This window comes from Callithrix jacchus, chromosome 4, assembly GCF_049354715.1.
Source record: "Callithrix jacchus isolate 240 chromosome 4, calJac240_pri, whole genome shotgun sequence".
NCBI classification, from domain to species: domain Eukaryota; kingdom Metazoa; phylum Chordata; class Mammalia; order Primates; family Cebidae; genus Callithrix; species Callithrix jacchus.
In genome coordinates, this window is record NC_133505.1 from 75,559,204 (window position 1) to 75,584,651 (window position 25,448).

The 25,448-nt window shown below is 36.2% G+C and overlaps 1 protein-coding gene across 15 annotated transcripts in view; it reads left to right on the plus strand.

The window, feature by feature from the left end:
* FAM135A (family with sequence similarity 135 member A) overlaps positions 1–25,448 on the plus strand; it is a 144,035-nt gene that overhangs the window by 49,854 nt on the left and 68,733 nt on the right. For 7 of the 15 annotated variants that reach the window (XM_008994639.5, XM_035296043.3, XM_008994644.5 and 4 more), the window contains exons 5-10: positions 9,906–10,045; positions 10,158–10,228; positions 12,262–12,435; positions 16,366–16,492; positions 17,470–17,623; positions 21,929–22,006. In XM_008994639.5, the coding sequence (XP_008992887.2) occupies positions 9,906–10,045; positions 10,158–10,228; positions 12,262–12,435; positions 16,366–16,492; positions 17,470–17,623; positions 21,929–22,006 (744 nt within the window). Of the gene's footprint in view, positions 1–9,905; positions 10,046–10,157; positions 10,229–12,261; positions 12,436–16,363; positions 16,493–17,469; positions 17,624–21,928; positions 22,007–23,937; positions 24,121–25,448 lie in introns of those variants that run through there. The other 8 variants (XM_008994641.5, XM_078369499.1, XM_008994643.5 and 5 more) reach the window with 4 other exon arrangements.

A 25,448-nucleotide genomic window follows, 5' to 3' on the forward strand; every position in this document is an offset into this window, starting at 1 on the left:
GTTTCCCACTATTTTACTTGTGGATTCCATGAAACTGCTTTCAGTTTCTCAAGTTTGATGAGTTCTATTTGCTCGTATTTTGTGCATGCTCTCCTCTCCTCATTACCTCCTTTTTAAAACCATAGGTAACTCCCCTAAGCAGTTAGATGTTTCCTTTGCCTTATTGTCATACCTCTTTCTTTCTCTGAAACAGGGTCGTTCTGTCACCTAGGCTGGAGTGCAGTCTTGTGATCATAGCTCACTAGGGCCTTGAACTCCTTGGCTCAAGTGATAATTCCACTTCAGCCTCCCAAAGTAGCCGGGACTACAGGTGCATGCCATCATACTGGGCTACTTTTTAAAAACAAATTTTGTAGACGGGGATCTTACTATTTTGCTCAGACTGGTCTCAAACTCCTGGCCTCAAGCAGTCTTCTCACCTCTGCCTCCCTCCCATAGTGCTCGCATTACACATATGAACCACCACTCCTGGCCATAAGACTTTCTGTGTCCCTCTTTCAGCCCATGTTACAATTTTTTTTTTCTCAGAAATGGGAGTCTTCTGAAACATCAGTCATTAAGGAAAAGTGCTTTTAAAAAAATGAAAAAAATTTAAAGAAACATAGCTAGAGACAGTTCATATTAAGTGACTAATCCATTACTGTTATCGGTAACTGAATAATCTCAACAGCCAGGAATGGAAAACTCACCATAACCTTAGGTCCTTCAACTAAACTGCGTAGATTACAAAATGGAAATCATTTGGCAAGCCTCTACTTTTCTTTCCTCAGATTCAGCAGCTTCCATCATTGCCCTTCTGTTGTCTTTTTACCTGGTTTAAGAAGTAGTGTTACATTGTCATTTGCTGTGACTTGCTGAAATAGGCAGTTAAGAGATTATCACATTGTGCTGTAATTATTTATTTGAATGTTTCTATGAGACTCATAGGAAAATGGACAGAGTTCTTATATTCATATCTCTTAATTCCCAATATTTGAGAGACTTAACAAATTATGATTGAATGAATATTCACTTGTTCACAAAGAAAGTGAAAGATACTAGTGCTAACTATTTAACCAAAGGAAATGGAAAGGCAGATAGTGATAGAAATAAAATATAAATTGTCATGATTAAATATAAATATTTGTAGACCTCTGATTATCTCAAGTTGTTGAAACTATAGATCTGAATATTTGTGTTATCAGGTAAGTCATTTTAACAAGGAAATAGGATATTAAGAAGTTAGATGAAAATTCATTTATTCAATAAATACTTTATGATTGACCATTGTATATAAAACCTAAATTAAAGTGCTCAGTCCTAAATTAAAGCAGTGAAAAGATTAATGTGATTTCTATCTTAATGGAGTTGTTATCATCTAGAAAATAATAGAAAACAAAGCAAGTTTCAGATTCAAGACAATAAACTTAGCATGCACATTTAAATCTTCTAGTTTCCTACACCCTTTGGTTTGATAGTAACATTGAAGTGTAGAAAGGAATAACAGAACAATATTTCAGTAAGTTTTGTTTGTTTGTTTTTAGTTGTTTGTTGTTTTGTTGTTGAGACAGTCTCACTTTGTCACCCAGGCTGGAGTGCAGTGGCGTGATCTCAGCTCACTACAACCTCTGTCACCCAGGTTCAAGCGATTCTCCAACCTCACTCTCCTGAATAGCTGGGATTACAGGCATGCACCACCACGCCTGGCCAATTTTTTTTTTTTTTTTTTTGTATTTTTAGTAGAGCTGGGGTTTCACCATGTTAGCCAGGCTGGTCACAAACTACTGACCCTAAGTGATCCACCCGCCTCGACTTTACAAAGTGCTGAGATTATAGGTATGAGCAACCATGCCTGGCCTAAAATTTTTTTATCTTGAATAACAAATTCTGTACCATTGAACAGTGACTCCATTTCACTGTCCCCTAGCCCCTGTTAACACGCATTCTGCTTTCTGCTTCTATGAGTTTGACTGTTTTAAATACCTCATATAAGTAGAGTCATGCAGTATTTGCTCTTCTGTGACTGGCTTATTTCACTTAGCTTAATGTCCCTGTGTTTTTCCATGTTGTAGCTATGACAGGATTTTCTTTTCTAAGGCTGAATAATATTTTCTAATATGTACATACCACATTTTCTTTATCCATTAATTTGTCTATAGACATTTAGGTTGTAGACTATTATGAATAATTATTCAATGAACAAGAATGTGCAAACATCCCTTTGACCTTTTATCAATTCTTCTGGATAAATATCTATAAGTGAGATTGCTAGATTACGTAGTAGTTCCATTTTTATTTTTTATTTTTTTATTTTTTTTTATTGCATTTTAGGTTTTGGGATACATGTGCAGAGCATGCAATACAGTTGCATAGGTACACACATTGCAGTGTGTTTTGTTTGCTTTCTCCCCTTCACCCACATTGGGTATTTCTCCCCGGCAATCCCTCCCCACCTCCCCCTCCCACTGACCCTCCCCTTTCCCCCCTATGGACCCCAGTGTTTAGTACTCCCCTCTCTGTGTCCATGTGTTCTCATTTTTCATCACCCGCCTATGAGTGAGAATATGTGGTGTTTCGTTTTCTGTTCTTGTGTCAGTTTGCTGAGAATGATGTTCTCCAGATTCATCCATGTCCCTACAAATGACACAAACTCATCATTTCTGATTGCTGCATAATATTCCTTGGTGTATATGTGCCACATTTTCCCAATCCAGTCTATCATCGATGGGCCTTTGGGTTGATTCCAGGTCTTTGCTATTGTAAACAGTGCTGCAATGAACATTCGTGTGCATGTGTCCTTGTAGTAGAACGATTTATAGTCCTTTGGATATATACCCACTAATGGGATTGCTGGGTCAAATGGAATTTCTATTTCTAAGGCCTTGAGGAATCGCCACACCGTCTTCCACAATGGTTGGACTAATTTACACTCCCACCAACAGTGTAAAAGTGTTCCTTTTTCTTCACATCCTCTCCAGCATCTGTTGTCTCCAGATTTTTTAATGATCACCATTCTAACTGGCGTGAGATGGTATCTCAATGTGGTTTTGATTTGCATCTCTCTGATGACCAGTGACGATGAGCATTTTTTCATATGATTATTGGCCTCATATATGTCTTCTTTCGTAAAGTGTCTGTTCATATCCTTTGACCACTTTTGAATGGACTTGTTTGTTTTTTTCCTGTAAATCTGTTTGAGTTCTTTGTAAATTCTGGATATCAGCCCTTTGTCAGATGGGTAAACTGCAAAAATTTTTTTCCATTCTGTTGGTTGCCGATTCACACTAGAGACTGTTTCTTTTGCTGTGCAGAAGCTGTGGAGTTTCATTAGGTCCCATTTGTCTATTTTGGCTTTTGTTGCCAATGCTTTTGGTGTTTTGTTCATGAAGTCCTTGCCTACTCCTATGTCCTGAATGGTTTTGCCTAGATTTCCTTCTAGGGTTTTTATGGTGCCGGGTCTTATGTTTAAGTCTTTAATCCATCTGGAGTTAATTTTGGTGTAAGGTGTCAGGAAGGGGTCCAGTTGCTGCTTTCTACACATGGCTAGCCAGTTTTCCCAGCACCATTTGTTGAACAGGGAATCCTTTCCCCATTGCTTGTTTTTGTCAGGTTTATCAAAGATTGTATGGTCTTGTAGCTATGTTGTGTTGCCTCTGATGCCTCTGTTCTGTTCCATTGATCTATATCTCTGTTTTGGTACCAGTACCATGCTGTTTTGATTACTGTAGCCTTATAGTATAGTTTGAATTCCAGTAGTGTGATGCCCCCCACTGTGTTCTTTTTGCTTAGAATTGACTTGGCTATGCGGGCTCTCTTTTGGTTCCATATGAAGTTCAAGGTGGTTTTTTCCAGTTCTGTGAAGAAAGTCAATGGTAGCTTGATGGGGATAGCGTTGATTCTGTAAATTACTTTGGGCAGTATAGCCATTTTCATGATATTAATTCTTCCTAACCATGAACGTGGAATGTTTCTCCATCTGTTTGTGTCCTCTCTGATTTCATTGAGCAGTGGTTTGTAGTTTTCCCTGAAGAGGTCCCTTACGTTCCTTGTGAGTTGTATTCCAAGGTATTTTATTCTTTTTGTAGCAATTGTGAATGGCAGTTCGTTCTTGATTTGGCTCTCTTTAAGTCTGTTATTGGTGTAGAGGAAGGCTTGTGATTTTTGCACATTGATTTTATATCCTGAGACTTTGCTGAAGTTGCTTATCAGTTTCAGGAGTTTTTGGGCTGAGGCAATGGGGTCTTCTAGGTATACTATCATGTCGTCTGCAAATAGAGACAATTTGGATTCCACCTTTCCTATTTGAATACCTTTATTTCTTTTTGTTTCCTGATTGTTCTGGCTAGAACTTCCAGTACTATATTGAATAGGAGTGGTGAAAGAGGGCATCCTTGTCTAGTGCCAGATTTCAAAGGGAATGCTTCTTGTTTTTGCCCATTCAGTATGATATTGGCTGTTGGTTTGTCATAAGTAGCTTTTATTACTTTGAGATACGTTCCATCGATACCGAGTTTATTGAGGGTTTTTAGCATAAAGGGCTGTTGAATTTTGTCAAAGGCCTTCTCTGCCTCAATTGAGATAATCATGTGGTTTTTGTCTTTGGTTCTGTTTATATGGTGAATTATGTTTATAGACTTGCGTATGTTGAACCAGCCTTGCATCCCCAGGATGAATCCTACTTGATCATGGTGGATAAGCTTTTAGATGTGCTGTTGCAATCGGCTTGCCAGTACTTTATTGAAGATTTTTGCATCTATGTTCATCATGAATATTGGCCTGAAATTTTCTTTTCTTGCTGAGTCTCTGCTGGATTTTGGTACTAGGATGATGATGGTCTCATAAAATGATTTGGGAAGGATTCCCTCTTTTTGGATTATTTGGAATAGTTTCAGGAGGAATGGTGTCTGGTAGAATTCAGTGTGAACCCATCTGAACCTGGATGTTTTTTGGGTGGTAGGCTCTTAATTGCTGCCTTATCTTCAGACCTTGTTATTGGTCTATTCAGCATTTCCACTTCTTCCTGGTTTAGGCTTGGGAGGATGCAGGTGTCCAGGAATTTATCCATTTCTTCTGGGTTTACTAGTTTATGTGCATAGAGTTGTGTGTAATAATCTCTGATGATGGTTTGTATTTCTGTGGAATCTGTGGTGATATGCCCTTTATCATTTTTTATTGCATCTATTTGATTATTCTCTCTTTTCTATTTTATTAATCTGGCTAGTGGTCTATTTTGTTAATGTTTTCGTAAAACCAGCTCCTGGATTTATTGATGTTTTGAAGGGTTTTTTGTGTCTCTGTCTCCTTCAGTTCTGCTCTGATCTTAGTTATTTCTTGTCTTCTGCTAGGTTTAGAGTTTTTCTGATCTTGCATCTGTAGCTCTTTCAATTTTGACGATAGGTTGTCAATTTTAGATCGCTGCTTGCTTCTTATGTGGGCATTTATTGCAATATATTTTTCTCTAGAGACAGCTTTAAATGTGTCCCAGAGATTCTGGTATGTTGTGTCTTCATTCTCATTGGTTTTGCAGAACATCTTTATTTCTGCCTTCATTTCATTGTTTATCCAGTCAACATTCAAGAGCCAGTTGTTCAGTTTCTATGAAGCTGTGCGGTTCTGAGTTAGTTTCTCAATTCTGAGTTCTAACTTGATTGCACTATGGTGTGAGAGACTGTTATGATTTTCGTTCTTTTGCATTTGCTGAGGAGTGATTTACTTCCAATTATCTGGTCAGTTCTAGAGTAGGTGCGATATGGTGCTGAGAAGAATGTATATTCTGTGGATTTGGGGTGGAGAGTTCTGTAAATGTCTATTAGGTTTGCTTGTTCCAGGTCTGAGTTCAAGCCCTGGATATCCTTGTTGATGTTCTGTCTGGTTGATCTGTCTAATATTGACAGTGGAGTGTTAAAGTCTCCCACTATTATTGTGTGGGAGTCTAAGTTTCTTTGTAAGTCATTAAGAAATTGCCTTATGTATCTGGGTGCTCCTGTATTGGGTGCATATATATTTAGGATTGTTAGCTCTTCTTGTTGCACTGATTTTTTTACCATTATGTAATGCCCTTCTTTGATTCTTTTGATCTTTGTTGATTTAAAGTCTATTTTATCACAGACAAGAATTACAACTCCTGCTTTTTTTTGCTCTCCATGTGCTTGGTAAATCTTCTTCCATCCCTTTATTTTGAGCCTTTGTGTATCCTTGCATATGAGATGGGTTTCCTGGATACAGCACACCAATGGGTTTTGGATTTCTATCCAATTTGTCAGTCTGTGTCTTTCAGTTGGGGCACTTAGCCTGTTTACATTTAGGGTTAATATTGTTATGTGTGAATTTGATACTGCCATTTTGATGCTAGCTGGCTGTTTTGCCCATTAGTTGATGCAGTTTCTTCATTGTGTTGATGCTCTTTACCATTTGGTATGTTTTTGGAGTGGCTGGTACTGGTTGTTCCTTTCTATGTTTAGTGCCTCTTTCAGGAGCTCTTGTAAAGCAGGCCTGGTGGTGATGAAATCTCTGAGTAGTTGCTTATTTGCAAAGGATTTTATTTTTCCTTCACTTATGCAGCTTAATTTGGCTGGATATGAAATTCTGGGTTAAAAGTTCTTTTCTTTAAGGATGTTGAATATTGGCCCCCACTCTCTCCTGGCTTGTAGGGTTTCTGTTGTGAGTCTGTTGGGCTTCTCTTTGTGGGTGACCCGACCTTTCTCTCTGGCTGCCCTTAGCATTTTCTCCTTCCTTTCAACCCTGGCCAATCTGAAAATTATGTGCCTTGGGGATGCTATTCTTGAGGTATATCTTTGTGGTATTCTCTGTATTTCCTGGACTTGAATATTGGCCTGCCTTGCTAGGTTGGGGAAGTTTTCTTGGATGATACCCCGAAGAGTATTTTTCAGCTTGGATTCATTCTCTCGGTCACATTCAGGTACACCTATCAAACGTAGATTAGGTCCTTTCACATAGTCCCATATTTCTTGGAGACTTTGTTCATTGTTTTTTACCCTTTTTTTTCTCTAATCTTGCCTTCTTGTTTTATTTCATTTAGTTGATCTTCAACCTCTGATATCCTTTCTTATGCTTGGTCAATTCAGCTGTTGAAACTTGTATATGCTTCGTGAAGTTCTCCTGTTGTGTTTTTCAGCTCCATTAATTCACTTATATTCCTCTCTGAGTTGTCTATTCTCGTTAGCATTTCATCAAATCTTTTTTCAAGGTTTTTCGTTTCTTTGCATTGGGTTAGAACATGTTCTTTTAGCTCACAGAAGTTTCTTATTACATACCTTCTGAAGCCTGTTTCTGTCATTTCATCACACTCATTCTCCATCCAGCTTTGTTCCCTTGTTGGTGAGGAGTTGTGATCCCTTGTAGGAGAAAAGGGTTTCAGGTGCTTTCATCCTTTTTGTGCTGGTTTCTTCCCATCTTTGTGGATTTATCCACCTGTCGTCTTTGAAGTTGTTGACTCTCAGATTGGGTCTCTGAGTGGACATCCAGTTTGTTGATGATGAAGTTATTTCCTTCTGTTTCTTACCTTCTAACTGTCTGGCCCCTCTGCTGTAGGACCGCTGAGGTCCATTCCTGGCCCTGCTTACCTGGGGATCACCTGCAGCAGCTGCAGAACAGTAAAGGTTGCTGCCAGTTTTTTCTGCTATCTTTGTCCCAGAAGGATACCCACCAGATGTCAGTCTGAGCTCTCCCTTATGAGGTAACTCTTTGGATATATGGGGGTCAGGGAGCTGCTTGAGGAGACAGTCTTTATAGGAGCTCAAGTGCTGAGCCGTGATCTCCATTGTTCATTTAGAGGTGCTGCGCAGGTACGTTTAAGTCTGCTGCAGCAGAACTCATAAGCCCTCTTTTTTTCCCCAGGTGCTCTGTCCTGGGTAGTTACGGCTTTATTTAATGAGTTTCCATTGTGCTGCTGCCTTTTTATGAGGGCTGAGCTGCCGTGGGCTCCACCCAGCTGCCGTGTGAACTTCCCTGCAGTCCTTTTTATAGGGATGTAGTTAGAACTGCCTTGGCAAAGCCATCCCACCTCTGTAATGATGGACTCTCTGTAGTGATAGGTTGCCTCGGCAGCAGCCGGCTGCCTCCATAGTAGTGGAGTGCCTCAGTAATGGCAGAGGCCCTTCCCCCACAGAGCTGGACCTTCCGGGGTTCAGCTGTGCTTGCTGTGAAACTCTCAACCCAGAGCATTTCCAATTGCTGTTTTTTTGTGGTGGTGGGACCAGCGGAGCCTGATCACTTGGCTCCCTGCCTCAGAGCTTTTTTTCAGTTGAATCGTCAACTCTCTCCCAGGTGTTCCAGTCACCTGTTGAAAAGGCACGGGGATCTGTGTGATTTACCGTGTGGCGACCCACTGTGCCAGCTGAAACTGGTGCTGAGATTCGTAGCATTTTTTTGCCTGGGAATCTCCTGGCCTGGCTCCCTGTTTCAGTCCCCTTTTTCGTCAGATGAATGGGCAGCTCTGCCTTCCTGGAGCTACAATTGCCAGCTAAAACGGTGCCCAGACCCGTGTATTTTGTACAGAGAACCGCCACCCTGGGGCACCAGCAAAGCAGCCTCGCCGACCAAACCAGCCGTGCTGGCAACCCGTGGGGCTCCTCCACCTGGGAATCTCCTGGTCTGTGGGCAATAAATATCCATCTGGAAATGCGGTGTCCACTCACCCTCTGCGCTTTCACTGGGAGCTGCAATCCTGAGCTGCTCTTAATCAGCCATCTTGGATCCTCCTCCCTCCATTTGGAATCTTATATCCCATTTTGAGCTCAAAACCCACCTTAGTCTCTAGTAGTTTCTTTTTCTTTCTTTTTGTGTGTGTGTGTGTGTTTTTGGTCTCCAGTTTCAATTGTTACTTCTGGAGCACAGGGCCATAAGATTTTAACAGCAAGTAGGCTGTTGGAGTGACATCAGCAACTCAGAGATAAAACCAAACTTCAAAGGGTAAGGACACAGTCCTCCACAAGACTTCCCTCATGTCAGTCCCAAGTTAAGTGGTCTGCAAGCTACCCACAGTTGTTAAGAGCTGGCTACAAATTTGGGGTTTCCCATTATTCTGTCATGTTTGATAATTCAGTAGAACAACTCACCAAACTCAGCATAGTGCTGTACTTATTATTACAGCTTTATTAAGCAAAAGGATTTAAATTAGAACCTGTATAGGGTTGATCTGGGAGGGTCCTAGATGTGAAGCTTCCATTGTTTTCTTCCCATTAAGTCAGGACACATTAACTTCCCTGTCAAACATTCAGTATGTGATACTATGCAGAGTATTGCCAACTAGAGAAGCTCACCCAAAGTTCAATGTCCAGAATTTTTATTGATGTTTCATTTTGTAGGCATGATTGAATCATCGCCCATGTTGCTCAGTCTTTACCTATTTTCCCCTCTCTGGATATTGAGTTTATGTCACTAGGCTCAAAGCACAACTCTCTAATCACATGGCTGGTCTTAGTGATGTGACCAGCCCCCATCCTGAGTCATCTCTTTAGCATAAATTAGGGGCCACCAAGGATTTAGGGGCTACTTCCCAGAAACCAGAGACAAAGGCCAGCCAAATTCTTTATTCCAAGTATTTAGAGCTGAGTTTGTAACAATCAGGACAAAGACCAACCAAAGTCTTTACAATTCAGCTGTGGAAAACTCAATTGCTTTCTTAAATGTGGTACATATATCAGTAGTTCACTCTAAAATTTCGACTTTGATATTTACTCATTTACCTTTCAGAATAAGATGTCATGTCATAATTTTATGATTATACTGTACTTATAATCATAGAAATAAGTAAACTTTCAGAAATGTTCCAATACTGCAGTATAAATTGCTAATGACACTGTAGTAATATAATCAAACATAATGGTATTTTAAAGTGCAAGTATTCATTTGCTTGTCTTATATTTTACTTTTTACCTGTCAGTTACATATTTTATCTGTTTTAGGTATGGCATTAGCCTTTCCAGCCTCAGTTCACGATTCTCTAATTTGCAGTAAAACGTTTCAAATTTTGTACAAAAATGAAGAGGTTGTTTTAAATGATGTTATGATCTTCAAAGTAAAAATGTTGTTGGATGAAAGAAAGGTAAACATCTCTTCATACTTATTTACATAAATATTTTTGTAATGCCTCAAGGTGTTATTTCTAACTTTCTATAAAAATTCAAAAAGTATCTCATAGTGTAATTTCTTTTCAGATTGAAGAAACCCTTGAGGAAATGAATTTTCTCTTATCCTTGGATCTACACTTCACAGATGGAGATTATTCGTAAGTAGCTAATCAAACAATTAAAAAACCTTAAGGCATTATGACTGTTATTTGATTGCCATTTTCTTCTTAGAATTCATGCTATCCCTATCTTGTCTTGAACTGCTTGTGTTTTCAGGGACAACTTCATGAGGATGTTTAGGCCAGCTCTGTTGTGCCCATGGAGAATCCATGAGCTCCAGATAACAAAGCCAGACAAGTTAAAGAAATATGGAACAATTTCCCTAGACCCTAGAAATTGCACTGTTAATGTAATACTACTGCCATGAGCTATTTAAATGTAATTGAGCTCTCTTCCACTGTATCGCTGGCTAATCTTTCTTGATGGCATTAGTTATGCTTCCTTTAGGTGGGACTTTGTTGATATTTTGATGATGCACACTTGACAGTTGTTCTAGTTCATTAACTTCCAGAGCCCTTGAGGAAGTTTTAGGATGGGCTACCTTCAACTCACCCATACACGTGGACATGCAGACATACCTTTTAGGGACAAATTTTGCTTGTGTTCATTTAAAAGAAGGATCAGAGATTCACTGAACAATTTTATTTATGTGGGCTAAAATCCCTGTGTCAAATGTAGTTTTAGCAATAATTCTCAAAAATGATATATAAATTCAGACTGCATGTGGGATAAATAACTAAAAAGTCACATTACCGAAAGGCCTACTTTAGATGTCCTGTTCACTATCATGAGAAATAAGATTTTTTTAATATGGTAGCTACTGTTCCTTTGTAATACTTGTTCATTACAAAGTATTTCATGAGGGTTTGTTGGTTTTTTTTTCAACCAAGTCAGAATTCTTTAAATGGAATAAACCGAAATTAGTAGTTACCTGTAGATAGTTATAATGTATGGATGGATTTTTTAAAAGTATAATTGGATATAATTTTTATGCTATTGTTTCACATTTTTAGTATGTATAAATCTAATGACAGACTAAATATCTACAATAAGATATGTTTTACTTTTTGAAATAAGCAATGGCCTACTTATTTTTGAGCAACATTTAACAAAATTTTATACAGTAAAAGTAATTTGAAATAACTTTTGGGATTTATTATAATAGTATTTCACCTATATTGTACTGCTGCAGCCTTGTAATAAACAGTATTCTCTATGGGGTAGAATTTACTTTAAGATGAGATTAATTCCTGAAGTATCAAAAAAGACTCATAGGGGGCAAGGCGTGGTGGCTCACGCCTGTAATCCCAGCACTTTGGGAGGCTGAGGCAGGTGGATCATGAGGTCAAGAGATCGAGACCATCCTGGCCAACAAGGTGAAACCCTGTCTCTACTAAATACAAAAAAAATTAGCCGGGCATGGTGGCACATGCCTGTAATCCCAGCTACTTGGGAGGCTGAGACAGGAGAATCATTTGAACCCAGGAGGCGGAGGTTGCCGTGAGCCAAGAATGTGCCATTGCACTCCAGCCTGGGTAACAAGAGCAAAACTCCGTCTCAAAAAAAAATACTCCTAGGGATATTAATGAAAAAATAGTTTATATCATGAACTGATAGAAAACAGTAGGATCTGATTATTTTCTCAATAGGTATGTTTCATATTGTTTTACAATGCAAATTTGATGCTTTAAAAATTACTCATTCAGGCTGGGCACAGTGGCTCACACCTGTAATCCCAGCACTTTGGGAGGCTGAGGCGGGTGAATCACGAGGTCAAGAGATCGAGAACATCCTGCTCAACATGGTGAAACCCCGTCCCTACTAAAAATATAAAAAATTAGCTGGGCATGGTGGCGCACGCCTGTAATCCCAGCTACTTGGGAGGCTGAGGCAGGAGAATTGACTGAACCCAGAAGATGGAGGTTGCAGTGAGCCGAGATCGCGCCATTGCACTCCAGCCTGGGTAACGAACGAAACTCCATCTCAAAAAAAGAAAAAAAAAGAAAAAATTTCTCATTCAAAATTTTTAAGAAGTAATTAAATAAATGGTTTTTATAGTTTCAACTACTCTATAATATATTGGCCTTTACCAAATATTTCATACTTACATGCTAATTATTTCTTTTTACAGGGCAGATGACCTGAATGCCTTGCAACTAATAAGTAGCCGAACATTGAAGCTGCACTTTAGCCCCCATAGAGGCCTTCATCATCATGTTAATGTTATGTTTGATTATTTCCACCTTTCTGTTGTGTCTGTTACAGTTCATGCATCATTGGTTGCACTACACCAGCCACTAATAAGGTAAATTTGACTAATATCTTTGCATTAAATCATTCTTACACTGCTATAAAGATATATCTGAGACTGGGCAATTTATAAAGAAAAGATGTTTAATTGGGTCATGGTTCTTCAGGCTGTACAGGAAGCATGATGGTGAAATCTGCTTAACTTGTGGTGAGGCTTCAGGAAATTTAGAATCATGGCAGAAATCAGAGGGCGAACAGGCATCTCACATGGCCAGAGCAGAAGCAAAAGAGTCAGGGGGAGTTGCTACACACTTTTAAATAACCAGATCTCATGAGAACTCACTATCATGAGGACAGTACCAGGAGGAATGATGCTAAACCATTCATGAGAAATCTGTCCCCCTGGTCCAATCACCTCCCACCAGGCCCCACTCGAACCCTAAGGATTACAATTCAACATGAGATCCTTATTAATGTAGATTTTTTTATTTTTATAGTGAAAACATGTACTTTGCTAAAGGTAACTGAAATAATAAGGACTTTAATTTTATAACAAAATTCAAGAGTATGGGAACATTAGCTTGATAACTCTTTTTTATTACAGAACTATGAAGCTATCTTTGTCAATCCCAAATAAGTTAACAAAGAAAATATAAAATCTGGAAATAACCATACAACATTGTTTAGTCTGTACCTATGTTTTGTGCAATGCTATACAATAATTACTCTGCAAAAGTCTGTGAATTTTTTTTTCCTTTGCGTCTTATCTAAATAGGCTAATTTTATCTTCTAACTGTTCATCCTACGTAATTCTTGCTTTCTAATTCATTAACCATTTTTATGAATTTTTCTAAGCCTTTTAAAACCATATCATGTACTAGCTGGGCGAGGTGGCACATGCCTGTAATCCCAGTGCTTTGGGAGGCCGAAGCTGACAGATCACCTGAGGTCAGGAGTTTGAGACCAACCTGACCACATGGAGAAACCCTGTCTCTACTGAAAATACAAAATTAGTTGGGCGTGGTGGTCCCTGCATGTAATCCCAGCTACTTGGGAGGCTGAGGCAGGAAAATCGCTTGAACCTGGGAGGCAGAGGTTGTGGTGAGCCAAGATTGTGCCATTGCATTTCAGCGTGGGCAACAAGAGCAAAACTCCCTCTCAACAACAACAAAAAACCCAAAACACAAACAAACAAAAACTATATCATGTACTGTTTTAGTTCAAAGGTATACAGTATTCAGAATCATATAATTAATGCATTGAGATAATTATATTTTTCTGTTCACTTCCATGGGCATATTATCTTTCATTAATATAAAAATACAATACAAGCTCTTCAGTTTTTACATCATCATTCTTGTAGTATGGGCAGCAGGTGGATGCTTCGAATCAGTGAATTATATGAAAGTTTCCAAATTTATTTGATTTTTAAACTGTCTACAATTTCTGATATCATCTGATGCTGACAAATGATATTAGGGATGATGCTTAAGGGATATGATGGTAAGCTGATTTATCAGAAAACTAAGTAGATCATTTTGCAAAATTACCTTCAGAATTTATAGAAGCCCAACACAATTTAACATAATGACCACAGGTAATAGCCTCCTATGGCATGTCTTTACATTGTTTTAAAAACTAATTGAAAACCTCTTTCATTCTGTTGCTCTCATCTCTTACATGTAGATTATCTTGACTTAGTTCTCTAACAAGAAAGTGTGCTTTTTGAAATACAACTTTTAAATAATATACAGCATTGCTTCTATGTGATTATGTGTTTGGTTTTAATGCTAAAAGTTTATCAGTTTATGAAATATATTACTACAGTTTTCTAAATCTCTTCTTATTGTAGTTTTAATAAGAATCCCTAATTAGGCCAGGTGCAGTGGTTCATGCCTGTAATCCCAGCACTTTGGGAAGCCGAAGCAGGTAGATCACAAGGTCTGGAATTCAAAACCAGCCTGGCCAAGATGGTGAAACCTGTCTCTACTAAAAATACAAAACTTAGCTGGGCACAGTGGCAGGCACCTGTAATCCCAGCTTCTCAGGACGCTGAGGCAGGAGAATTGCTTTAACCTGGGGGCAGAGGTTGCAGTGAGCTGAGATGACGCCATTGCATTTCAGCCTAGGAAACAGAGTGAGACTTCATCTCAAAAAAAAGAATTTCTAATTAAACTGTTTTAACTATTTCTTTTTAAGACTTACCAAGATTATCATCATAAAACTAGCTAAGTTTCTCTCCTGAAAAATGCACATAGAGGTTAGCTCAGGTTATTAATATTGCTTAAGGCCCTGATTGAACAGAGTAGATATTCACATCACCATCATAGTGAGTTAAATATGTGCTTTCTCTTGCAATGCAGCAGTTTTTGCCACAGACTAATAGGAGAAAGGGGCAACTCATCTCCTAGAGACCATTTACTGGAAGAAGAAATTTTTGGCTCAGAATCAGAAGCCAAGGGGATTAACTGTTGGCTCTGGTTAGTGAGTAGAAAATAAAACAATATGCCTGTAACTGCTGAGGTTGCTGTTCTTTACCTAGCTGCCATGGGCCCTTATGTCTAACCCTCTCATGCTGCTAGAACTTTGCTGTAAAAGCAGCAGCATCTTTCCCAGCCTTTCCCTACCTATAAATGGAAGGTTGAAAAAGGAAAGCAAGGAAAGGGTAAGGGGAAACTTTTGCTGGTGGCATGCTGGTAAAGGGGTCATGTCTAAGGGTAACATTTCCTACTCTATATGCTTCAACAGGTTATTCCTGAAGTTTTATTATTGGTGGATTTTTTTAATCCTATAAACATTGAAAAATGTTTAATTTATAGCATTATCTTTTAAATTTTCATTTTTATTTAAAACAATTTTTATGGTCAACCCAATCTATAGACTTATATCAGTAACAAAGTAGTAAGTGGCTTAGGATTTCTTTATTTGCTTGTTTCTTATTTGAAGTATTTCTTATATATGAGTTTTTAAGTACAAGTTTTATGACTCAATTCTGAAAAACACATTGTAGCAAGTGGAATTTACCACTTATTTGAGATTCCCTTCTTTGCAGGAACATAGACATTTTGCTTTTGCAATGCAAATGGCAGAAGTAACGTAGCTTATGCCATTTGCTTATGGCAACGTTTTTCTTTTCTGTCTTTTCCCTTTTGCCAGACTATCAAACAGTTCAAATGCTTCGACCTACTTTATTTCAAATATAATTGTGTATGATTTTTCAGCATTCTAACAAAAATATGTTTCTTCTTCTATGGAACATAAGTATATTATACTAACAGAAGTAATTCATATAATATGTAATTGATGGTGCCTTGAAGCTGGAGGCTGGAGGATTGCTTGAGGCCAGGAGTTTGAGACCAGTCTGAGCAACATAGCAAGACCCCACCTCTATAAAAAATAAAAATTAGCCAGACATGGTGGCACATGCCTATAGTCCCAGCTGCTAGGGACTTGAATAATAAAAAAATTATTTTATTAGAGCTCATAGCCTTTTAGTAAAAAGAATTAAGGGAAAGAAACTTATTTTTGAGAAATAGAGGCATCAGGTAGATTTAGTAATTTTTCTTTTTCTATATTTACATGGGAGCTCTTTATTTCTGTAAATAGCATTCATATTTGATCAAGTGTTAATATTGTAAACTTGGTAACCAGTTTTGACATCAGTATTTCCAAATTTAAGCTTGGCTTTCATTTGTTGTTTAGCTACTGTAAATCCCACTGAGTTTTATCTTTGACATTCTTTGAGACTTCTAGAAGTCTAATTATAGAGAAGCAATTTCAAACATCTAGCCCTGGTTTTTTTTTTTCTATTCATTTTATTTTTTCATGATTATTCAAATTATTTTTTTAATTACTTTAGGAATACTTTAGAACTCATAAACTTGCAAAACTCTTGCTCTTCTATTCGTATAAGATTTTCTTTTATATTTACCTTACATTCAAATAAACTATTATGACAGTAATAATATAATGCTTTCTCCTCCAGCTTTCCTCGCCCTGTGAAGACAACTTGGTTAAATAGAAATGCACCAGCACAAAACAAAGATTCTGTGATTCCTACTCTTGAAAGTGTGGTCTTTGGTATTAACTACACAAAACAGTTATCACCAGATGTAAGAACTGAATATGTTTATGAATCTTTTCCTTATTTTAAAAGAAGTCTTTTTAACTATTTTATCTGTGAATGTGATATTTCTTTTTTTAATTGAGTTCAGCAACTTATAGAGCTAATTAAATATGATTTTAATAAATTATTTGGTTATAATTGTCTATTATGAAAACTAACCTGACACTTCAAAATGTTACCAGATTTAGTGGATAGACATCTTTGACAGCCCTTGCCCTTTTAACTTGTTACTATCACCCCTTGGTCCTTTAACAGAACTGGTAGAATCATTCCAAAGGAGCCTTTAAAGAATAATTGCCAGAGTTGAGACCACTGTAGAGTAGTGCCGGCCAGATGTGGTTGCTCACACCTATAATCTCAACACTTTGGGAGGCCAAGGCTAGAGGATTGCTTGAGGCCAGGAGTTTGATACCAGCCTGAGCAACGTAGCAAGACCCCAGCTCTACAAAAAATAAAAATTAGCTGGGCATAGTGGCACATGCCTGTAGTCCCAACTGCTGGGGAGCCTGAGGCAGGTGAATTGCTTGAGCACAGAAGATTGAGGCTTCAGTGAGCTGCAGTTGTGTCACTTCACTTCAGCCTGGGTGACAAACTGAGACCTTATGTCTCAAAAAAAAAAAAAAAAAGTAGTATAGTGCAAGTACAGATATTATAAAAGGAAAAAGGGCATACTGTAAAAGCCAAGTGTCTTTCCTTCAGTCTAAATGTAATACAAATATCATGCTATCAAAAAATCATAATTTAATCTACATGTTATAAAAATCCACTGTAACTGAAATTACTAGGGCCACATATCATATGTTTACATTTCTTGTATGATCAACTCTCAAATATTACCAAATTTTCCATGTGTTTTATAATAATGTTAGTGGACAGATAGGTATTTTTTTCTTTATTTTTCCAAGTTTCAAGTTTAACATTTTATATTATTGACTCTGTATCCTGTTTCTGTTTTTTGTTTAGGGTTGTAGTTTCATCATTGCAGACTCCTTCCTACATCATGCCTATCGTTTTCATTATACACTCTGTGCCACTTTGCTGCTAGCCTTCAAGGGATTGCACAGCTACTTCATTACGGTAACAGAAGAGATTCCCTCTTGTCAGAAACTAGAACTGGGTATGTTAAAAGTAGCCAGACCTATCCTACAGTTCAAATCATTCTCTTCATTCTTACATTGCTAGCTATCAGCTTTGCCGTGGTTTTTCTATACTAAAACTATAGTGTTTGTGTGCTTCACTTTACTTCCCTCTCAATTGCATCTTTATCACTTTTTGCAGTTTAAAAATGTTTTTCAGAATATTAAAAAATATCTTCTTGGTGCTAAATTTGAAATTAGTCTTTTAAAAAACATGTCAATACACTGGGTGCGGTGGCTCACGCCTGTAATCATAGCACTTTGGGAGGCTGAGGCAGGTGGATCATGAGGTCAAGAGATCGAGACCATCCTAGCCAACATGGTGAAACCCTGTGTCTACCAAAAATACAAAAATTAGCTGGGTGTGATGGCAGGCTCCTGTAGTCCCAGCTACTTGGGAGGCTGAGGCAGGAGAATCGCTTGAACCCAGGAGGTGGAGGCTGCAGTGAGCCAAGGTTGTGCCATTGCACTCCAGCCTGGGCAACAAGAGTGAAACTCTGTCTCAAAAAAAAAATGTCAATATACTGTTTCTCTTAAAATGTAACCCAAAACATGCTAAAAAGCAAATGTAATTATCTGCAGATTCATAGGATTAAATCCATACTTTCAAATATTTTACAGTCTAATCAGATTGTAGGTATTTTAGGGCATTTTTTGTATATATTTGATTTTATAATAGTTATCTCAGATCCCTATTCTTTTTAGATTGTTTTAGGGAAAAATTACATTATTTAGTATTTTAACACTTTTTAAATTATTTAAATTGTTTTTAAAAAACCAAGCTTCAGGTTTCATCCAAAAATAATATCTGTATATATTTGTAGTACATAATAAAAAATCATATTGCCTTGATTTTGTATACCATTTGTAGTTTGCAAAATGCTTTTACACATATCATTTCACAGAAGATAAATTATTGGGATTGACAAAATAAGTTCTTATTCAGACTTTCTATGTCAGTTTTATAAGCTTTTATTTTCAAATGTTGGCTAATAGCTTATAAAAATACATTTTAATTTTAGAATATATCATTTTTATAATTATGTATTGAATAAATCATAGTCTTTTAAAATTTACTTAATCAGTATTCTTTCTTTATTCCTTTGTTCCTCAAGGATCTTGGTCTTTTAGAAATATTAATACACTCCCTAAAGTAGTCACTGTTGCTGAACATTGTTCTTGAGTTTGAGACTAATTAGACTACTAAAAAACTTATGTTGGATTACAGAAGAATTGCAAGAAAGTATAAGAATTTCTACCCCACTTAAATTCAGCTGTGAGAAAATGCTGGCTAGTGTGCCACTACCAGCAACTACTTCAGTGGATTTAATTAATTTCATCATTCAGTCAGTTCAGTTCACACTTTCTTGACTAGACATAGATATCACTAAATTGACTGTTTAGAATTCTTCATTCAGTAATCCTAATGGTTTCATAGGTACACAAGCAGTTGGAAAATGCATTTATTCTTTTTTGACCATGTGTTCATTCTCAAAAATGGTAGTGTAATCTTCTCATCATTATTCTCTGATATAGTCTCTATTTTTCTTGCTACTTTATGTTCTTAGAATTCCTGTTTCCCTTAGGAAAATTCTATAGAAGGCTACTACCTCAAATGTAAATTTTTTAAAGTTTTCTCTTTTGAAAATGAAAGAATCATTATAGAATACAGCTAATTTAGGCTATCCCTTATCCTCAATTAATGAAAAAATTATATTTCAAATATCTTAAATTTGGTGGTTTTGAAATCAAAAACGTTTTTTATAGAATTGTATTACAAATTTTAGTTAGGTTTAATGACCAGACCACAAAACTATTAAACTACCATATTAATGAAGGACAATATCATGTGCCTGAAAAATGGTGTTATGAAAAGTAGTGATATAAAGCTTAAAATTCATGTGTAATGTCATTTCTACAAAAAGTAAGTGTGTTAATAGTTTTAATATGAAATGCTACAGTAGATTCAAGGAGACATTATCTTATGCTCAAGAGTGCACATTTGGGACCATTTCTGTCACTTACTTACTTTGAGCCTACAAACACCAAGCGATTTCCATTCATAAGGTAAGGAGATTGAAGGCAATCAGATGTGATACATGTGTCAGGAAGCAAAGGTGACATTATCCAAAAGACAAGTGTGTAAAGGATCTCTAGGAACAATAATTCTTAACAGTGTACTTCCCTTGGACTTTTAATGAGCACCTCCCATGTCAGTTACTGTGCTAGGTACTGAGGAAAGGATAGGTTCCTGCCTTTGAAGAACTTTGACTTCTCCTCTTCCCTCTCCTCTCACAGCAACAGTAGTAAGAAATCAGCTCAGCATTGGGATAGGGAGGAGAAACTCACCCAGCAAGATGGGGCTTCTTGGGGTTTTAATACATGAGATAAGTTTATAAATACCATCTGCATATAATATTAGATTTAACATGTAATAGTTAAAAATGAAAAACACATGAACCATATTTTAACTTAGAAAAAAAATCCTCTCTAAGAGGAAGTATGTTTATTGGAACAATTTATAATTAGTAATTAAATAAAAACATTTCTCTTTTTAAAGGCAAATATTTATTTCAAATAGCTTACACCAGCAGTCCCCAACATTTTGGCACCAGGGACTCGTTTTGTGGAAGACAGTTTTTCCACAGATGGGGGAAGGGATGGTTTCAGGATGAAACTATTCCACCTCAGATCATGAAGCATTAGTTAGATTCTCATAAGGAGCATACAGCCTAGATCCCTCACATGCACAGTTTACAGTAGGGTTCATGCTCCTATGAGAATCTAATGCCGCTGCTGATCTCACAGGAGGCAGAGCTCAGGAAGTGGTGGTTGCTTGTCCACTGCTCACCTCCTGCTGTGCAGTCCCGTTCCTAACAGGTCATAGACAAGTACCAGTCCACAGCAGGGGGAGGGGTTGGGGACCCCTGGCTTAGACAATGTTAGCAATTATTAATTTATTAGTCTAGCTTCGGCATGATCATGTATTTGTAAGATTTTCTATATTTTTCTCTGGTGAGGATGGCTTTTATGTAATGTATATAACTTTGGGCTTATAGCTGTAATATAGAAAGTATCATAATGAAAGTGTTCTTATATTTAATTTCAGAAGTTAATTACTAAACGAATGTCTCAACTTTATTCCAAATTACTTGCTTAAAATATTTTAGCAGGAAATAAAATTCTAAAGTAAACCAAGACTTCAGTTTTAAATAAGCGTATGATAGAAATAAAATTACTAGTACCTTACACATAGATTTACTCAAAATGTATTTCTTGAATGAATGAATGAAATAGCACAATACAGTTTTCATTGTTAATTGAAAAAATATAGGCATAAACATAGAGCTTAACAGTTTCCTAAGGATTTTTTAAATCAAGATTCATCTTCAATAAATATTGGTAATATATTGTGTTGTTCTTAAACTTCATGGTTTATATTTTCTTTTTTATTGTGAATTTTATTCTTGAATGCATCTTGTAAGAAAACATCTAAAAATGCTATTAACTATTAAAAATGAAAATATTTATTACATATTCTAAACTATCAATGCCTATTATTTTTATTCTAGCAAAATAAAATTGTGAATACTAATATATTTCTATAACGTACCATTGACCAAATGTCACTATATTCACCAGTCTTAATAAGTGGATACAGAGTAGTTCTTGATTAAAGAATATTTTCTTCTATTATTTACCATTTTTATTGAGTTTTCAAATAAGCATATATTTAAACTTCCTAAACTCTACCATGCTTTGAAAACTTTTCTAAAATATGTTCCCTCTTTCAAAATAATGCCTTGAGTTCTTCTTTTCCACTTTTTTGCCTTTTTCTTTTCTCCTAGATGAATGATGTACATTTTCTGATGACATATAATTAAATATTGGTTTGGTACAAGAGCTCTTACTAAACATGAGAGTCAGGAGTTCTGGAATTAGGTTTGGGCAAGTCACATAGTCTATCAGAATCCCAGTATCTACACTTGTTAACAGCAGGGAGTTAACTCTGAAAGATACCTGCTAACCCAAAATTCTGAGTCTAATAAATTAAAACATGAAGATAATATTGGATTAAGAAATGTTGAGTGGCACATACATTTAAATTAAAAAAAATGAAAGTAATATATACTTGAATGTACATCATTTGTAATTTTGATAAGCTAATTAACTAACTGCACTATCAGATCAACACTAAGTCTATTATTAACAAGTTGGAAAATTCTAGTAAGTTTTGTTGTAAAAGGAGTATAGTAACTAGTGCTGTGTGCAATCCTTATAACTAGCCAAAGCCAACATGCAGCTCCTATATGAGCGTCTTCTCAGAAGAAAACAGCCACGAACACAGAAAGACAACCATCTAGGTACGTTTACAAATAGCTTAAGTAAATGATCCCTTTTAATAAATTAATTAGTATGAAATTTTGCTTTAAATTAGCATCAGATTTCATAAATATATATTTAATAATATGGTATGTTTCCACCATTCTGAGGAACTTATCTTTAAAATCAATTTGGTTTGTAGATAAATTTTTTCCTAATTAATTTGTAATATTGAAGTTTTTACTTAAAACTGAAAATGGTAAATGCAAAACTCTCATATGTTTTTTAGAGTTTCCATGAAGGGAAACTTTTTTCATATGTTTTTTAGAGTTTCCATGAAGGGTACTTTTTCAAAACCATGATTATTACTACAATTTATTGGTTTAATGACATTGCCTTAAATTTGCTCAGTTGTTTTCTCTTTGGCTAGGCCTACTGATAATGAATATGATTTTAAAACTAAACCAGGCTGGTACAGTGGCTCAAGTCTCTAATCCCAGCTCTGTAGGAGGCCGAGGTGGGCGGATCACCTGAGGTCAGGAGTTTGAGACTACCTGACCAACATGGTGAAACCCTGTCCCTATTAAAAATACAAAATTAGCCAGGTGTGGTGGCGCATGCCTGTAATCCCAGCTATTTGGGAGGCTGAGGCAGAATTGCTTAAACCCAGGAGGCAGAGGATGCAGTGAGCCAAGACTGTACCATTGCACTCCAGCCTGGGCAACAAGAACGAAACTCCATCTCAAAAAAAAAAAAACTAAACCGAGTTTTCTGGACTGCAGAAATAGAGAAGAGATGGGAGGCTAAAACAAGAGAATTGCTTGAACCTGGAAGGCAAAGCTTGTAATGAGCTGAAATTGTGCCACTGCACTGCAGCCTGGGCAACAGAGTACGAATGTCTCAAAAAAATAATAATAATAATAATAGAGAGGAGAAATTTCATCTCAGGATCTGGGTTGTGTTTTATTTTGTTTTGTTTTTTGTCAATTTGCATTTATTATTTGTTATTCTACATTTAAAAAGCAAAATAATATCAAATCACCACTATCTGGATATGTTATACATGGTAAAGAAAATGTTCTGATCTCATTATTTTATTATATATTTTCATATAGATGTTAGACTTTTCTTGAATAGCAATAATACTTTATTTTCTATAAGTATATTAACAGTTTTTACGTTGTATTTAATAAACCATCACAACTACTTTTAAAAAACTATGAAAAGCTGTAGGAATCAAAAAGTGATATAAAATCAGTATTTATTTCTCAATTTTCAGAGATTTGAACTGAAGGAAGTTAAAAAGCCAAAATCTTTCTCAATATTTCTCAGGTGAAAACTAACTCAGAGATGTTTGAGTTGTGTTAATTTTCACTAAGACTTTTAAGAGAAACTGATTATCTTGTCAGGAAGGAAAAAGAAGAGTTGAAAATATATTGTCATTCTTTCTGGAATATAGGATTATATTGTCATATAAAGTTACTGTAAAATTAAAGAATTCATAGTATGAAATTGTGGTCATTTATGATATTTTAGCATTTTTTAGCAATGAAAATATACTTATAATTTAAACTATTTTATTGCCAGACTATCAGTTTACATGTGAGCATTCTAAAGAATTTTACAGAATGCAGTTTAATGTAATAAGATCTATTACAAAAAAGAATGGGCCAGATCTTGGTTGGCTAAAAAAGTACTTGATTCAAAACTAAAACATAATGAAGTTAGTTAACACTTTTATTGTGATATCTTTTACCCTTAAACCTAGCAATATATTGTTGTTGTTTGAGCTGTGTTATAAATATTTGTTGAATGAATGGATAGATTTAGAAACAGATATTAGATACATGTACCCTTTGACCTAGCATTCCCACTTCTGGTCACATGTATCATAGAAATAGCATATTAGCCAGTGTGTAAAGATATAACTACAAGCGTGTTTATTGCAGTGTTGTTCTTATTGGCAAAACAGTGTAAACAAAGATCAATGCCCATTATTTGGGCAAAGAGTGGAATACGAAAGAAATTGTGTTGCACCCACATCAAGGAATATTGTGCACCCACATCAGGGAATAAGCATCTTAAAAAATGCTTTCGAGCTAAGTACCAGAATACTATGAGTAGTGCTGAGAGAAAAAAGCAGGATGCAAAAAGTGTGCGTATACTATTTTTATAAAACAGTGATTCTAAAACTCATATATGTATATGTCTATCATGTTTGAAAAATATGGAGGGATATGTTCTAAACTGTAACCTTGGATTAGTAATAGGAGCCAACCTCCCCCAAAAAGCCTATGATCTTAATCACATTTATACATTTCTATAAAATTGTATAAATGGATATACAGCATATCCTTGAACAACACAGGAATTGGGGCACTAACCCCTATATATTTAAAAATACACCTGTAACTTTTGACTCCCCCAAAACTTACTTACTATTCACTGGAAGCCTTGCCAATAACATAAACAGTTAACACATAAAAAGACTATATGTTTTGTACAATCATGACATTCAACTTTCTTAATTTTTTCAATATTTCTAGGTTACATAGTTTGCAAGTTTTGTATTCTTTCCAAAATATTTATTGAAAAATATTTGTGTATAAGTGCACCTGCATAGTTCAAACCCATGTTGCTCAAGGGTCTATTATATATGTCACTTTAAAAAGAAAAAAATAATTAAAATCAGATTTTAAACTCCCTTAAAAACTTAAGCGATTTTGAAATTATTTTCAGCTTTAAGATTTTGAAGTTAAATTATGCTCTTAAACATTCTACAAGATGTTGTTTGCATCAGAGTACCTCTTACTAACTATAATGCAAACATGCCCATGTATGCAATTAGGTTGTTCTATGTAAACATAGAAAAATGTGTCACAACTCTCAAAACCTTATTTTCAAATTTTTAAAAATCAGAGGTAGAATATGTAATTCCTAAGACTAATCTTACTGATTTTTTTCTGTCACAGGATAAGATCATGAGTAATGTGAAAACAGATGTTGGCTTATGGGAGTGATGGTTTTAATGCAGAGTCTGTTGCTGGTTTTTTAGTTTTGGAAAACCTAATAGAAGCCGCTGGTTTATCTGACAGTGAAATGATTTGTGACATCTTAGCAAATTTCTTTAGTTACCAACAAATTGGCCAAATTAGTGATCTATTTTTTGATACATATCAATATCTAAATACAATTTTACTTGTATATTTTGTGAGTTATGAAATAAATGTGTTCCAGTGATTTTTTAGTTAACAACAGAGTATTTGTTGTTCACATTATGTTACTGGGAGGGGTGCAGGATCCTCAGTTCTTGTTGAAAGAAGAATTCAGTCAAGGGACATGTAGCAAGGGTTAAGTAGCAGAGTTTACCTAAAGATACAGTCTGAAAGATGAAACAGAGCAGGCTTCTGGAGAGAGTGAGCCAGCAGCAGCTAGTGCTGGGGGACCCTATGAAGAATCTCACATGATTATTCGTGAAAGGAC